The sequence below is a fragment of the Alternaria hordeiaustralica genome, assembly GCF_023758085.1.
Source record: "Alternaria hordeiaustralica strain BMP 2776 chromosome Unknown scaffold_5, whole genome shotgun sequence".
NCBI lineage: Eukaryota > Fungi > Ascomycota > Dothideomycetes > Pleosporales > Pleosporaceae > Alternaria > Alternaria hordeiaustralica.
The window spans coordinates 1,568,591-1,582,473 of NW_026056777.1; the positions used below are offsets into that span (position 1 = coordinate 1,568,591).

The 13,883-nt window shown below is 54.9% G+C and overlaps 5 protein-coding genes across 5 annotated transcripts; 3 read left to right on the forward strand and 2 right to left on the reverse strand.

Annotated features, from left to right (window-relative positions):
- Window positions 1-3,782: 3,782 nt before the first annotated feature.
- Window positions 3,783-4,409, reverse strand: J4E84_003846 (uncharacterized protein; the record flags this gene model as incomplete). Its single annotated transcript, XM_049386455.1, has 1 exon — window positions 3,783-4,409. One exon carries the CDS (start codon window positions 4,407-4,409, stop codon window positions 3,783-3,785), a length of 627 nt encoding a protein of 208 aa, XP_049246304.1.
- Window positions 4,410-5,336: 927 nt separating this feature from the next.
- Window positions 5,337-6,314, forward strand: J4E84_003847 (uncharacterized protein; the record flags this gene model as incomplete). The annotated part of the gene is made up of 2 exons (XM_049386456.1): window positions 5,337-5,341; window positions 5,378-6,314. The coding sequence occupies 2 exons, from the start codon at window positions 5,337-5,339 to the stop codon at window positions 6,312-6,314; spliced, it is 942 nt and encodes a 313-aa protein (XP_049246305.1).
- A 315-nt stretch (window positions 6,315-6,629) lies between these two features.
- J4E84_003848 (uncharacterized protein) lies at window positions 6,630-7,396 on the forward strand (the record flags this gene model as incomplete). Its single annotated transcript, XM_049386457.1, has 2 exons — window positions 6,630-6,638; window positions 6,665-7,396. 2 exons carry the CDS (start codon window positions 6,630-6,632, stop codon window positions 7,394-7,396), a joined length of 741 nt encoding a protein of 246 aa, XP_049246306.1.
- Window positions 7,397-7,511: 115 nt separating this feature from the next.
- Window positions 7,512-9,023, reverse strand: J4E84_003849 (uncharacterized protein; the record flags this gene model as incomplete). The annotated part of the gene is made up of 1 exon (XM_049386458.1): window positions 7,512-9,023. The coding sequence occupies one exon, from the start codon at window positions 9,021-9,023 to the stop codon at window positions 7,512-7,514; it is 1,512 nt and encodes a 503-aa protein (XP_049246307.1).
- Window positions 9,024-12,476: 3,453 nt separating this feature from the next.
- On the forward strand, window positions 12,477-13,170 carry J4E84_003850 (uncharacterized protein; the record flags this gene model as incomplete). Its single annotated transcript, XM_049386459.1, has 2 exons — window positions 12,477-12,730; window positions 12,792-13,170. 2 exons carry the CDS (start codon window positions 12,477-12,479, stop codon window positions 13,168-13,170), a joined length of 633 nt encoding a protein of 210 aa, XP_049246308.1.
- Window positions 13,171-13,883: the final 713 nt, after the last annotated feature.

Sequence of the window (13,883 nt, forward strand, 5' to 3'; positions counted from 1 at the left end):
GAGAACCGCAACTATACGCGTTTTGCAGACGTCGGCTTTGGCAACCGGCTGGCCGACGCGCGCAACCTCGTACACACGCGGAGGCCCTCCCTTTCTCTTCGTCCAGAACATACAACCGCTGTAGGTTCGGTTGCATCTGAAGTCGCCAACTCGATTCGGCGGGCTGCCTTGATCCCGCCCGGTGCGCCAAAGCATGGATGGGAGAAGGGATCATACCGGTCACCCTTCGACTATCACATCCCTGGCCATACCGTAGGTGGCAGAGACACGCCTCCTGGTAGATCAAATTCGCATGCCTCTTTTGCGGGGCTGTCTTCGCCTTCGCCTCTTCACAGCATAACGCCACTCTACACTTCGACGCCTCTTGCGACGCCTGCATACGAGATGAAGCCCAGACCTGAATCCGATTCACTGTGCCGTACGGTTACACCTGGTCCTGATGTAAGCTTCAAAGTCCTTTTCTTGCTTGAGTTGCGCGACTGACTGCTTCCAAGGCAAGGGAACGTCTTGTTCTCATTGCCCCCCTCCGCATGATTCGCAGAGCAGGGGTCCATTTTTGTGAGGATGACCGGGAAAAACTGTATTGTTTCATCGACGGTTACATGGCCGACTCGTTACACACTGTTGTCGAACGCGATGGCATCCTTCCCAATATCGTTTACAAGGTCAGCATTCCCATGACAGACGCCGCTTGGGTCAGCTACAACCAAGTTCTCGCTACATTCGGGTTCGCCAATGGTGTGAATGACATGCTCATTGCGGGCTCCGACAATTTCGACAAGTACACATACATGATCGATGATGTGAGCGCAGAACACGAGCAAGGCTGGAAGGTACTAGCGAGTTCAAGTGAGAGGAACCTCGACATGGCAAGACTTTCGCAAGAGCTGGTGCAGATCTGGAAGAATACGTGGATCGAGAATGGATCTGGCTATGTCGGAGTGGCCAAGGATATTGTGCAATAACGTAACCAAAGGTTGTGACAAAAGTAGCAGGATGGATCTACCGGGAAACGCTAGCTCGGAAGCTCCCTGGCGCCTGTGGAATATTGCTTGCTGCTCAACGATTTGATACAAAGTCTTTACGGTATTCTTACACGGGTTTGCTCGAATGTGAAACTGAGGCGTCTGATTTGAAAACACACAATCTCCTATTTAGACGATGTGCCGTTATCTTACATGAGAGCGCAACGTGCTGGACATTCTGGAATGCATTGTACTGAGACAGTCCAAATGTATGGAATATGTCGAAGTCGTTGGCCCTTCGCAATTATCCGATCATCAAAGGTACTTGCGAATGGCTCAAATCAGGGACGTGAACGATGGTCGTCTGTTGACGTTCAATCTCTGATGTCTTGTAGAGTATCCAGGTCCCTAGGTTCCCTGAAGATGCATGATCAGTAAACTTAACACAACGCTACATCATTGCTGAGGTTGCTGGGCCGTATCTGATATACGTGGAATCGCGCCCAGAAGGCTGTGGTCGTGGCGCTGGCAAGCTTTCGCAAAAGGAAGCAGCGGGTCAAACTGCGGGCGAGAAGCATGAGCAAGCCCGAAGACGCTGTCGTGGGTGCGCTGCGTACGCTGCCTGCGCAGGTGCAACGTTGGTACGAGTGCAGCAAACATCTTGTCCAATCCAGAACTAGCAACGTGCCTTTTTCGACCGGTGCAAACTACCTCGGTACTGTTGCCAGTCATTCCAAGTTATACGTTGAGCATACACTCGTTAGCCCATATGTCCCATCGCTTCCAAGGTTCGGTCGCAGTATTGTGCCGACTGGATGCGGCATGCTTTCCCCTTCCAGTAGTATCTGCGCTTCGGAGGGCGGCCTGTTCCATTGCTACCGAGGCCAGTGTGTATCCATGTTGAAAGAGCCACGGACATCGGGTGATTGCCAATCCAGGCGATGCATACCTAGGCAGCGTCGTGTGCAGAGTTTACAGTATAGTACGTGCAGTACACGGGTAACGTTCGATTAAGCATAGCTTCCGGGACTAAAGCTTCCCCACAACTCGTCTATTACCCTTGTCCCGGTAGTCATACGCCACCAGAATTATTGAAACAGTCATGTCTGCTCGTGACACTATGTAGCGCAGTGCCCCTTTTCCGTCAATGAGCGACGAGCCTTTCGCGGTCGACCCAGTTGGCAGATTGTCAGGAACTTGCGGGAGGATCTGCTGATGCGCCTATAAATTCCAGGCACTCTGCATAGACAATTGCTCTGGCTGGCATCTGAGACTTGATCTTACAATACCGCCATGCGACTTCTCAGACTCGTAGGCTTTGGCCTGTCCGGCTTGATCGTAAATGCGACGCTCCAGATTGTACCTGGCGCGACTTGGACAGCAGTGCGTTTCGTCGTACCCATGAGCAAATGGCAACTGACATTACACCAGACCAACACAGGCCAGCACATTCAGGCTCACGGCGCCGGCATCATCAAAGATGGCGAAAAGTGGTATTGGTAAATAGCTCTACGCGCAAGGGCAGCCTCTACCGGTGCTGATGCGCCCGCAGGATTGGCGAAGATAAAACAAACGGAACCGCTTTCACAAACATCAACTGCTATTCGTCTACGAACCTTGTCGAATGGTCTTATGAAGGCGCTCTAATCTCGCGGACTGCATCTGGCGACACAGGGCCCGATCGTGTTATTGAGAGACCAAAAGTTATGCACAACAAGCGAACGGGTAAGTATGTCCTGTGGGCTCACATTGACAGCGCCGACTATGGTGAGGCGAAGATTGGGGTCGCAATAGGCGACAGCGTTTGCGGAAAGTATTCGTATCTACGCAGCGAGCGACCACTGGGCTTCGAGAGTAGAGATTCTGGCGTGTTTGTCGATGACGACGGCAAGGGCTATCTACTGACCGAAGACGTATGACTGCCTCGTAGCACAGTAGGAACCTGTTTCTGACGAAGCCAGCGCCGCAACGGCCTACGCATCAACGCACTGTCTGATGATTATCTCAGCGTTTCCAGCAATGTCTACGTCTGGAAAGAAAAATACGAGTCTCCGGCCATGATCAAACACGAAGGCGTTTACTTCATGTTCGCCTCGCAGCTTACGGGGTGGAGCCCGAATGACAACTACTACAGCACGTCGACGTCTCTCTCGGGTCCATGGTCGTCGTGGCAAAAGTTCGCCGACTCTGGGTCCAACACGTACGCTTCTCAAACAAGCTTTGTACTGTCTGTGGGGGATGGGTACGTGTACATGGGGGACCGATGGCACAGTGAAAATCTGATGAGAAGCACATACGTATGGTTACCGGTTGAGATATCTGGAACGACGGCTAGCATGAAGAACGCTGTCAACTGGATCCTGGACCCCGGTACTGGAGCCAGCAGGGCCGGGCCCAAAGAAAACATGTACGAAGGCGAGACGGCAGAGCTTGCTAACGGAGCCACATCTCGAGCATGCTCCTCGTGCTCGGGCTCGAAGGCCATTGGGTACATTGGCGGCGTGCCCTCGGGGTCCGCCACGTTTTCCAAGGTGGAATCTTCAGCAACGACGCGCACGACTGTGAGAATCAAGCATCTCAACGGCGACAAGCAGCAAAGGTATGCAGCCATCAGCGTGAATGGGAAATCGCAGAGGGCGGCGTTCTTGCCAGACGGGGGAGGAGGCCCGGCAAGTTCAGTGGTGCACATCAACGTGGAGCAGGGCGTCAACGAAGTCAAGGTTGGCGGGGTGGATGAGGGCTGGGGGCCGGACATTGACAGGGTGTTTGTTCCCGTAGAGTGAGGATGGGCTGATGAAGACTAGCAATGTATGGTGTTCAGTGCATCGACTTGCTCATGATGGCGTATTCGGCGGGGATGACCCTGTTTCTCGTGATCCTGTCGTCGGGGCTGCACTCGTCCCTGGTGTAGCCCAGGCTGTGGTACATGCTCTTTGCGCGCGTGTTTGCGGTGAAGACGGTCAGCATCGTCTTGGGGATGTGACATGCGCGCGCCACGCTCTCGACGAATTGGACGAGGCGGGACCCGAGGCCCTGTCCTCGCAGGCGCTCGTGGAGATGGATCTCGTAGATGTAGAGGACAGGGCGGTCGTGGTGCGGGGGGTCGTCGTGGGTGAACATGAAGGAGGTGAAGCCGAGGATGGCGTCCGGGCCGCCCTGGGCCGGGCGCAGCAGCAGATACATCATGTCGGCGTCGAGCATCTCGTCGCGCTTCCTGCGCGGGTCCCAGCCCATGGCCGAAGCCGCGTAGTCGTGGCCCGACGTGGCGTGGACGAGGCCGAGGCAGGCGTCGAGCTCGCCCGGGCGGAGGTCGAGGGCGGAGGGGACCCAGTGGAACGCGACGGGGCAGGGTCGCTGGGGCGCCTCGTAGGCACTGAGGGCGGCGTCCTGGCGCAGCAGCGTCTGCACCGTCTGCATGCGCGCGAGGGCCTGGGGCGAGTGCATGGTGGTGAGGTAAGGTGACGATTCCGCCGCCAGCCAGCCGCCCACCGCCCACCGCCCACCGCCCACCGCCCACCGCCCACCGCCAACCTTGGGCACTGGGACGCGCCCTCGACACATCGCACCGCCATGCTGCGCGCCTACGCGACCGTCGCCTTCAAGCCGCCCTCCCGCCTGCGCGCACGAGGAAAAGCTCCCGTGGGCTTGGACCACGTACCTGTCCCACGACGCATCCGGCCTGGCGCCACGCCCGCTGACGGTCCTGCAGTTCATCCAGCGCCAGCGCGCCCTGGCCCTGTGGCGAGACATTGTCCGCAGCACCGCCAGCATCCCCGACGCAGGCGCACGACGAGACATGCGCCGCTTTGCACGCTCCGAGTTCGACCAACACCGCTCCGTCACTGACCTGGGCCACATCCGATATCTGATTTCAGTCCGCCGCCCCAGAACCCCCGCAGCGTGCCCTGGCCCTTTGCTAACGCCTGCCCAGCATGGAAAGACACAGTTCCAGACCATCAAGGGCACCCTCATCAACGCTGGCCTACTCGCCGAATAGCCTCTGTTCAGACACTGCTGCCCCGAATTCCCAACCCCGTCCTGGCCATGGATGCCCCGGTCGAGCAACAGGCCGTCTGCGTCGTCGGCGCTGGGCCCGCAGGTCTGGCGGCTGCACACATCTGCAGACAGCACGGCTTCGCAGTCACCGTCTACGAGGCCGCAGACCGTGTAGGCGGCATGTGGAGACATGACCGCGGGGAATTTGGCGACAAGTGCAGTCCGGAGATGCGCACCAACCTGAGCAGATACACTGTTGCCTTTTCTGACCTGGCTTGGACATCGGTACATGTAGATATCTCGAACCCTGCTGCCGATCCACTAGCTGTTCCGCCTGTGTTTCCCAAAGCGTGGCAGGTAGAATCCGTGTACAGCATGCTGTGAGACAGTTACTGACTTCGTACATGCATCTTTAGGCACGTGGGCCGCTATCTTGCGGCGTATTCAGAAACCCTTGGCTTAACTGACGACATACTCCTCGAGCACCGAGTTGTCAGCGCATCACTGCAAGAAGATCATACTTGGAGAGTGGTCAGTGCCGACGGCACCCGTCAGCTAACATGCCGTACCTTTGATCGACTCGTCGTCGCCAGCGGCTTCTTTAACAAGCCAGCCCACACCTTCAATCCCGTTCCCTCCCACCCTCTCTCAAACATCCAACACTCCTCACGATTTCGGACTCTCTCTGCCCTAACGGAAACCCCCGGCAAGATAGTCGTGATTGGAGGCGGCATCAGCGGCTCAGAGGCTGCTTCTCAGGCTGCTTCTCAGATCTCCAACGCAAAGCACTCGCCTGGTGGAATGACATCCTCCCACGCCGACAGCAGGGTTTTCCACGTCATCAATCGTCCCTTCTACTGCCTGCCCCGCTACCTTCCACAAGACCCTCAGACCCACGACGGGCATTTCAAGCCAGCACCCAGATTCCTTCCCCTTGATCTGATTCTCTACAACCTGTCCCGTCGCGGCCATGGTGACATCTCTGCAGCTATCAGCACCGTTCCACCAGAAAAAGCAAAGAAAGGCCACGACTTCCTACGATCAAGTATAGGCTGCCATCACGCCGACGTCGGCTTCTCAGAGCTCGCGTACACGGCGACCCAGACACAACACCCTGGCTACACCGGTATAACCGACACGTATATGGAGTTTGTCAGAAGTGGCATTATTGTGCCAGTCCGGGGATGGGTTGAACACGTCGAGCAGGCAGCCAACGGTGATTGCCTAGAGATTAGTCTTGCCCAATATGAGCCCTGGTTCCATGGGCCAGGCGCAAAAGCTATGGTACTCCGCTTACTCGAGAGCCTAGGCGCATCGAAAAGGCTGACACTTTACAGGGCGAGAGCAGACTGAGTGATGTGGTCGGTATCATTGAAGCCACAGGCTACAAAGCCGACCTCGATTGGCTCGACGCCCGTGTCCAATCCCTTCTCGCTGACGGCAGCGACAACCCGAATCCGCGCATACCATATCTCCTGTCACGTGGTTCCGTCTTTTCGCAGCAAATACCTACAATTGGGTTCGTGGGTTTCTACGAAGGCCCTTACTGGGGCGTGATGGAAATGCAGGCTCGACTTCTGGCACAACGCTGGGCCAAACGAGAGCCTGAGCAGTCGGCGTCTCTCTCATCCGCCTTGTACACGTATGATGATACGAGGCATATGCAAAATGCCATGGGTCAGAGGTCCTTGCAAGTGCCGCAGTTCTGGATGGCCGACTACGTTGGACTAATGGAAGAGTTCGCACGAGAAACGGGCGTCTCACGTGACGACACCCTATTCGGTAGCCAATCGGGTCCCGCATTCCCATCGCGCTATCGACACAGAGATAGCAGTCTGCAAGCCAAGGCAGTAGTCAGCGAAGTTGCCGGAATACTCGAGGCATCCCGGGAGCATGCTCGGTTTGTTGCAGCGGCCGTGTTCACAGGCATGCAAGGTGTCTGGAAGATGACGCGCAAGATTGATTCACGTACCCAGACACCCGGTGGCACATTCGTGGGTACAGCTCACTTCCATCCGCGTCAATCTACCGATGCAGCGACCTACGCCTCCGAATACTTGTATATCGAACAAGGGACATTCACCATGGACGCTGGGCTGTCATTCCCTGCGACCCGTCGTTACGTCTATCGGTACAACGAAACAAGCGATGAGATCACCGCATGGTTTGTTGAAGACGACGAAAAAAGCGTCGGAAAGCTATTCAATACCTGGCGCTTCCACGCGCCTGATGACCAGGCTGGCGGCTGGATGGCTACGGGCTGCCATTGGTGCGATCCCGACACGTATCAGAATGACTGCGAATTCAAGTTTTGTGGTGCAAAGATCGATCGGTTCATGATCAGATACAAGGTGGACGGACCAAAGAAAGATTATCTGCATGAGAGCTGGTATGAGAGACCAAAGGTAGATGGCGGAGCAAACGAATGCGGATGAGGGCGTTGTAAAGACAGCGCAACGTTTGCAAAGGTCTATCCCATTGCGAAGATATTGGATGGGGTATCATATATAAATCGTCATATCGTACACTTACACCTGGTCTTCAGGCCGGTCATGTGTTTAGTTGCTCCACACCTCCATCAGCGAGCGTACTGGGATGGGTAGGTGGCCCATCTCTCCCTATGCTCTCAAGGTCGGCCAGCAGCATCCTGAGATGATTCTCTCGGTTCTGGTTACTGCCCCAGGTGACCGCTTGCGAGTAGTACAGTATGTCCCACGCCTCGTCACCAATGTTTTGTAGGAACGTGGGCAACGATCGCGCTTTCTGGTACGAGCGCCAGAGTATTCGGCGGATGTCATCGTTTGCGCCGATATAGGCAAGCTCAATGGCTTTGTTGAACGATTTCAGGGCGGGCGCAATGTTGAACGGTGGGGGGAGGTCGACGCGGAGGCGTTGGAGAGCGGCAACGTGCTCTGGGTCTTGGAGGGCAGCAGCCATACGCTCGCTGAGCGGCGCAGTGCGGCTGTCCGCGAGTTGGTAGGGGTCAGGCGCAGTTTCGTGGGCGATAGAAGTCAGATCGCCTTGCTGTTGCTTGTTCTCGGAAATGAGCTTTTGTATGTACATTAGCTTCTCCATCAGCTTCGGGTCTTTCATGATCTCGTCAACCTTGGCCTGGAGCTCAGCGGGAACATCTTCTTCGTCCTCCACAAGCTCTCCGGGCTGCGATGCTTTGGACTGGGCGAGCTTCTTCAGCTCTTCGGCCAATTCTTGGGGGTCCATTTCACGCTCGAACACACCCTCTTCATCTTGACCCGATGTGGAGTCTTCGTTGATCGCTGCGTCGAGTTCGGCTTCGAGCCCGGTATCGCCACCCAACGACTTCATGACATCCCGCATCTGGTGCAGGAGCTTGTCCACGTCCTGCATGTCTTCGGGTGTCGCCATAGTCAGGTCCTCGTCTGGAGTCTCTGCTTGAGCAATGGCGTCTTCGGTCTCTCTCTGATAAGTCTGCCACTCGCGCTCCAATTCGGAGTCGGGGCGTTTACGCATAGCGGCGACCTTGTTCTGCATAGCTTCGTTGCCCTCAAGCTTGTGCATTGCCTTGTTCAGCATAGCCTGGAACACGGGATTGTCTATGTTTTCCACCTCAGGCATGTGGTCGATGCACGCTTGCAGGTCGGCCTTTGCGTCTCCGATGTCCGGGTCCTCGAGGACGTCTTGTAGTATTTCAAGTGTCGCCATCCGTAAGCCGGCGTTGAACTGCTTGCTCTCTGCCTCTGCCTTGGCAGCGCCCTGTTGTTTCAGTTGCTGGAGCTCCTCCCTCGACTTGATGCCTTTTTTGATGAGCTGGAGCTCATCCGTCAGTTCGGCGAAGTTTGGATTTGTCAGGAGGCTGTCGATGAGCCGCCGGTTCAAAGTTGCGTCGTCATGGTCGGGGTTCTTCCGAGACTCTTCTATCATCAGGTACATGTCTCTGTCCTTCTTGCGGTCTTCGGGCGTGGCTATGCGCTCAATCAGGCGCTGCGGCGTGCCTTTGTCCAAGTCCTGCTCGTACCAGTTGATGACGGGCAGATCGTCGCGTTCGAGTTCGGCATCGGACAGCGGACGCATTGCCTGGTCCATTTTCGCGTCATCCTCGAAGATGGAGCGTGAGCCTCTGAGCCGGCCTAGGAGCGAGGGCTTGGATTTCGTCGTTGCATCGTGCTCCGACCCATCGGGATAGCTGGCTTTGGTGCGTTTTCCGCGTCGGAGCAGCACTGGTGGGGGGCGAGCAAAAGGACATGGTGTAGCGCGAGCTCCCAGGAAAGCGCTTGAGCGTGTACACGCGCGCGAGAGCATCGTGGCAGGCTTGGTTGAGGAGCGAGAGTGCCAAGTCGCTGTCTCAAACTTGTGACGTTGTCTTGGCACCTCCGAGAACTCCGCAATTGCTTGTCACGCCTTAATAAGAGAGCTACCCAGGCGCGCTGCGATCATCAAGGTGGACTATCCTAATGCGGTAAGGCGGCAGCTGCCCGCAGTCCCCATCATTGCGAAAGCTGTATCAATCCCTTGTCCCTGTCCTGCCACCAGAAACGTCTCTCTCCGGCACATGATGAAGACGATGAGGACCAAATGGTTGCGCCACAAACAGCTCCGCGTCAGTGGGTTAGCGTCACACGTACATAACATACACCCAACGTGTCGTTACTGAGTCAATCTAGCCAGCTAATCCAATGCAGTCACAAAAGACACACGGTGCATTTCTCGAGTTACCAGGCGAGATACGAAATATGATCTACGCCATGGCCATCTACCCAGAGCTTTCTTCGCTCGTGATCGCAAATTGCACTAAGCCGGAGCATCTCGCCGCATCTGTGCTGCATCTTTCTGCCTTCCGCGTCTGTCGCCAGATACGGGCCGAATGTCTCTCCTACATTTGCGCCAATTTCTCCCTCAAGTTCCTTGGCCTGCAGACTGCGGATCTCTTCTTTTGGTGTGCGGGACTAGCCATCTCCGAGATCAAGGCTTTTGTTCTTGTGCAGCCCTGCATTGCTCTGAAAAGCAAACAAAGCGGAGATATGTGTGAGCGCTTCCTGGCTGCGCTAGATAAGATGGACCAGTTGACCGAAGTTGTCTTGGAGGAAACCGCGAAGGTTCTGGCGTTGGAAAAGAATGAAGAGCAGAACGAGTTCACAAGAAGGGTCGAGGCTTTGAGCAAAAGAGGCGTGAAAGTCCAAGTCAGCGTGGGGAACAGATATATCATGTAGAAGGAGTGGATTTGCGACGTCGCTTTCGTGGAGAGGCTGCTAGAGAGAATAGTGCGGGCGCACACGTCTTGGAGGTGCCGTGTCCTTACCCGCCATTTCCAACAACCTTCGGCTTCTCTTTCACACGAGGTCGCATCTATAGCACCTCATATCGCGTGTATGCTGGGCTCACGAAGCATCACTGTACTGGTATCTGTCCCCTCCAAGCCATATTTTGACAAGTCCCACGTGACCACTGTAGCATTGAGAGCATAGAGTTAGCGTGTGCCATACACGCAGAAGTAGTAGCACATGTATGCTTTCAGGCTCAAGACTTACCTTCTTTAGCTTGAAATCCCATTCTCCCGTACAAAGGCTTGCCCATCGGGGACGACTCCAAGAAGGCAGGTAGTCTCGCGCGGTCCGCTTGCTTGGTACCCCACTCAAGTAACATAGATCCTGCACCTCGGCGGTGGTGATCTGGGTGCGTTACGAGGATATGCAAAACTGCTGTCCGTCAGCAACACCTTCCGACGTAGCGCGCTGGATACTAGCAGTAAAAGGGCTTCGTTCCCATGTACTCCCTTCTTACTCGACTCAGGAATACCATGAAGTCTAGCAAGCCCTGTCTTCCCTTGGCTTCATCATCTGGCACTGGATACATCTTGCTGGCTTCTTCCTCACTGCGCTCCCGCTCGTTGATGCGCCATTTGGCGCCTGCGATCATCTTGCCATGGGCGTCGGTATCGATGACTTTGAGATATACAACGTCAGGCTCGTCGCGCCAAGACTTGACGTGCTTTTCGATAGACTTTTGGATGTACTCGTCGGTGATGGGGTTAGGCGTGAGCAGGGAAGTGATACCACCGCCGTTGGCAAAGGCGGCGATCTGTATGGCGACGAAGGTTTCAAAGTCGGCTGCCGAGGTTATGCGGTGGACCTGAAGAGGCATGTTGCCTGTGTGTTACCAACACTTGGACTCGAGGCTGCGTCGTAGACAATTATACAAATGGACCACCACAGACGGGGATATTGCACAGTCGCTAGCACCTTCCTCTTAGGGCGAAGGCGGGGTGGTTCCTACGGCCAACGCGCAACACCAAAGAGGCACTGCCGCCCTTTATTTCGCCTTGCTACCAGCGTTCAGCCCTTTTCAACACGTCCAAAATGGAGACATGTTGCACGGGCCTGATCAGCGCAGACTCACAGCAGTGGCCAAGGATGTTGGGCCATGATCTGTCGGCCCACAGCTACTTCGACATCGCCCTTCCCCGAGTCCTTGGCCGCATGGCTGACTGCAAGACTCCACCAAGCTTTTGCGGACCGCGGCATCTTCGCGACGATATATGCGCACCATGTTGTTTCCATCGCCGGCATGTTGTGCTACCGTAGGCTTGGAACGTTGCTTGGCCTGGACTCTGGAACGCACGACGATTCGAGGTGTGGAGGCATGGAACGGGTTTCTGAAACAGCCACAGCATGTGACGCGATGCGACAACTCCCAAAGTCATGAGACATGGTTTTGGCCGAACACCAGGTTGCCGATGACGTTGTGAGATGTCGAGAACTCTGATTCAGCTCAGACATACTTATGTGGATGCGATTGGCCCTTCACATTGTCCAAGCGCAAAGTCGGGAGCCTTGAGCGCAATCCAGAGGGCAGTTGACGACAAGGAACGCGAACGACAGAGCACCAGACTCAGGGACAGGAGACACCGCCACAAATCTCATGGCAGCTTCGCCATATGAAGCTCGTCGCCTCGATCGTTCCTGCTGCCCATGCACATCGCTCGTCCACCTCGGCAACAGCTGTCGCAGACCTGGCCAGGTGCGTGGGGACAACGGCTACTGGCATGTAGCTCTAGCCCCAACCCCGTTCCCGACGAGCTTGAACCGACATGGAAGGGCTCATAGAATATGTCGCACGACACTCTTGACTGCCAGTATGCGTGCTACATGCGGTCTGGCATGACGTTTGATGTGTCTTTGGAAAACAAGTGAAAACATGACAGGTGAGTATACTACATGTTCAAACTCATAAAAAGCGGTGGTTAAATGAACAGCGTTAACCATGGCATCTTGCTACATGATACTATAAAGGGGCTTGTCGCATGCTTTTTGTGGTGAACAGCAGTCCATACATTCCACATCTTCTCTTCCAATACCCGTACTTGTTTTATCCATATTCGCATAATACTTTGTAATACCCTAATATCGCTTCCTTGACGGAACATAGCGAGACGACTCTATCATTATGAAATTCCTTATTTTTTTCCTACCATCAGTCACACTTGCCGCCCTCGCCTCAATCTCACAAAATGATGTGAAGAGCGGCGGCGGCTGCAAGCCCATGACTGTCCTCTTTGCCCGCGGAACGACTGAGTTGGGCAATATGGGTTCAATTGCTGGACCACCTTTTGCTATCGCTCTTGGCGCGATGATGGGAGGTGCTGGTAACGTCGCTGTTCAGGGCATCCAGTACCCAGCAGATGTGCCTGGTTTTCTTGTTGGTGGAGACAAAGGAGGCAGCCAGCTCATGGCACAGATGGTCGGACAGGTTCGGGCCCAATGCCCGGACACTACACTAGTAATGGCAGGCTACTCGTAAGTAACACACTGCCCTCAATATCTTTCACATGATTCGCAAGTCTAACAAGAGATCTAGACAAGGTGGTCAGCTTGTCCACAATGCTGCTGATATGCTTAGTGCCGAGGACTCGGCATTTGTGTCTAGCGCAGTCATATTCGGTGACCCAAACAACGGCAAACCGGTCGGCAAAGTCGCAGCAGCAAACACTAAAATCATCTGCGCACCTGGCGACCTCATCTGTGCAGGCCAGCCTATCATCTTGGCACCTCACCTGTCGTATGGTGCTAACGCGGCTCAGGCCGCGCGATTTGTTATGAGCAACATGGCAGCTGGTGGTGCGGCGGCTGGAGCGGCAGCAGGAGCAGGAGCAGGAGCTGCTGCTGCTGCTGCTGCCAAGGGGGCTACTAAGGGGGCTGCCACTCGCGCGGTGCAAGCAAAGTACTTCATCTCTTAGACCCCAGTGTCGGTGTGTAGACTCCTCTTCACATGATGCGCTATATATCTATATCTCCTCTATTATAGTAGCTGCAGGCCAGCCTACATTACGTTGTCTACATAATTATAAGTAAATAAATCTTCAAATCCGTTTTAGAGTTCCCCTGCCCCAGAGTCACCACACATGTGCGTCTTCCTCGATATGTCTGGAGCGCTCATTCGCAACCTGGGTTGGACTTGACTATGTGTGTAGAGCCGTCTGATGAACACGCATACGAACTGCAACGCTTGTCGACCGGGGTCGCTTGAACAAACGGTCAAGACATGAAGTCTACTCAATGATCTTCGATATCTTGGAGAGCTGGCTGCATCTGAGAGAAAAGGAAGAGCAGTTAATCCCGTAGCAGCACCTCAGTACCGAGAAGATTGCAATATACACCGAGACACTGTTCGACAGCAGTAAGAGCTATGACTCAAATGAGAGGCATGATGAATTTTATTGGGAAGAAGTATATCGACCAGATAGTGAGTGATACAACATGGCCTGTTGAGTGAGCAGGTGCGCGACGCTACAAAGAAGGGCTGAGGATTACCGAGAACTCACGGCGAAGTCGGGTTATCTTAACACCAGCATCCCATAGACTCCACTAGTCGATTCTGAGAATTTGGGAAAAGACGTGTGAGGACTGCGGAACGTGCTCAACAAGCTTCAAGGCGAAAAGACTAGGGCTC